Source organism: Salarias fasciatus, chromosome 2, assembly GCF_902148845.1.
Source record: "Salarias fasciatus chromosome 2, fSalaFa1.1, whole genome shotgun sequence".
NCBI classification, from domain to species: Eukaryota; Metazoa; Chordata; class Actinopteri; order Blenniiformes; family Blenniidae; genus Salarias; species Salarias fasciatus.
This window is the reverse complement of record NC_043746.1, coordinates 5619378-5621696: the sequence shown is the minus strand read 5'-3', so window position 1 is coordinate 5621696 and position 2319 is coordinate 5619378. Positions and strand designations below refer to the sequence as shown.

Here is a 2319-nt window from a genome sequence, read left to right as displayed (position 1 = left end):
CTGCCGGCCCGGGGGGGGCTTTGAAGGCTGTGCGAAGAAATTAACGTTCCTGAGAGCCAAATTATTTCTCCTGCTGCCGGGGATTGTTTGCTTGATTGCCAGGCAGAAGTCGTTAACACCGCCTCGCCGTGACGGCTCCGGGCCCCGGTGGGAGTGTTCTGGAGCCCGGTGGGTCAGCGGCCATTGGTTCACGGGACCCCCAGGCTCCCCCGCCTCCTTCTCTGACACACAAACAGCACGCAGCTCTCCGGCCGGACAGACCTGTCGGACTGCAGATGAGTCTGTCTCCTCCGGAGGAGCGGGAAGCGGCGGATAAACTTTTGGTCCGAGGAGCGCTTCAGGAGAGCCATGGGCGGTTAGGGGGGATCTGGGCTTAAAGTGGCTCTTTTTTCCCCCCCCCCCTCGCTGTATGGATTACCGATAAGTGCAGAGAGGATCTCGTTCTTTCCATTAATTATTTATATCTTCCCGTAAAGCGGCGGGGATGCGAGAGAGACGCCGCAGCGGCGAGCATCGGCCGCTGTGAAGCGGAGGAGTCACCGGCAGATGATGTCCCGATGTGAGAGCGCTTCCAGAGGAGACGGAGGAGAGGACGAAGGAGGATGAAGAAGGGGGGAGAGGGATCGAGAGCGGCAGAGGTGGAATATAATGAAGTTGAGTGGGAAAGGACTGTGCACCATCTTCTCCAGCACCCTCCTCTTCGTGTGCGCCCTGAGCGAAGTTGTGGTTGGATTAAGATGCGTCTCTCTGGGATCTACGGTCAAAGCGCATTTCCACCTCGGCGCCGCGGCCGGGGCTTTCTACTCCGGGTTACTTGTGGGCATCGGGCAGGTCCTGCTGGGCGCCGCGCTGCTCTGCTGCATGGAGAAGCCCGGCTGCAGGAATTTCTTTCTCCTGGGGGTTGTGGTCTTCTTGTTGGGGGTCCTCACAGCCTTCTCCGGCGCCGTGGTGGACGGGGACACCGCGTCTCTGGTGGAGAGGAAATATTCCCACTACTGCTTCCACTCGGTGGTTGTGAACCCTGCCTGCGAGCAGCTGAGGGATTACCAGCGGAGTCTGGTCATCTCCACTGTTCTCAGCACCCTGGAGTGCCTCCTGGGGCTCATCAACCTGCTGGTCATCAAACGGTACAAAAGCACGCAGTTTTCCCGGAGCCGGCAGTGTCCGAGGCCGAGCGCCGGGGCCATCCTCTTCAGTGAGGAGCGGGACTGCTCCTCCGTGGATTTCCACCCGGTGTCCTACATCAACCTGGGGGTCTTCGGCGTGCTGGACGAGACGGGCGCGGAAGTGCAGTGCGGCGGACACCCGTCCATCGAGCTGCCGGGGTACTCGCCCGCGGACCCGGAGCTCAACCACTGCTTCCCCTTCTCCTACCCGATCCCCAGCGAGCTGCCGCCCGCCTACGAGGACATCTTCCCCGCGGTGGCATGCAACACATAGCCGCTCCGGAGCAGCGCGTCCGTGCGCTCTGACAATCACTGACTGTGCGCTTAAACTAACCCTCTTCCTCCACTTCTTCTCCTTCTCCTTCTCCTTCCAGCGAACAAACAGTAAGTTGCAGAGGAGGACAGCAGCAGTGGATTCCTTCTCATTCTGATATTTTCTTACCTGGTAGCTCATGTTGAACATCCCCAACCAGACTGATGTAGACCAAAAAGGAGGGAAAAAACGTCCAGATAGTGCAGACAGAACGAGGCTCATAAACGCAACAGCTTGCAAATATAACAAAAGCAGAGTTTGTGTTTTTGAATGTTTGCTGTCAACGTTTCTACCTGTGAATAAAACGTGTATTTAACCTCATCTCAGCAGCTGCTGCCAGTAGAACTTCTTTGGTTCAAGATTTATTGATCACTTTTATCAGCCTGAAGCCCATCAGTAATATAATAGACTTATTTAAATATCTGTTATGTCATCCGACTTCAAAAGCTGCGTTGTGTCCACACTCCAGTGACTTGTTTCAGCTTTATCATCAAGCTGGGGGAAATTAGAAAAGACAGTTTAAAGAGAATTTTTTAAATCCGGTGAGCACAGTGAAAAATATACCAAATGTTAGCCTCCAAAACTACAGAAAAGTGTTTTTTTTTAAATTAAATTCTCATTATTTAGTGCTTAAAAACTACATCACTTCTGTAACAACAGCTCTCAGCAGGGAAACTGTTCTCTGAGACTTGACATCGCCGTGACGCCAACTGATTTACTGTTTCAGACTTTGGAAAGTCTCCCTCTGGATGCACGATGCAATTGTTCCTACAGGCTGAGTAAGCTCCTCAGTGTCATGTGGGAGAATCAGAGACATTTAGTGTTTAGAGAGAATGACAC

The 2319-nt window shown here is 53.7% G+C and overlaps 1 protein-coding gene across 1 annotated transcript; it reads left to right on the top strand.

The window, feature by feature from the left end:
• Positions 1 to 206: 206 nt before the first annotated feature.
• tmem271 (transmembrane protein 271) lies at positions 207 to 1663 on the top strand. Its single transcript, XM_030107797.1, has 2 exons — positions 207 to 378; positions 477 to 1663. The coding sequence occupies exon 2, from the start codon at positions 649 to 651 to the stop codon at positions 1438 to 1440; it is 792 nt and encodes a 263-aa protein (XP_029963657.1). The 5' UTR covers positions 207 to 378; positions 477 to 648; the 3' UTR covers positions 1441 to 1663.
• The last annotated feature ends 656 nt before the right edge of the window (positions 1664 to 2319 follow it).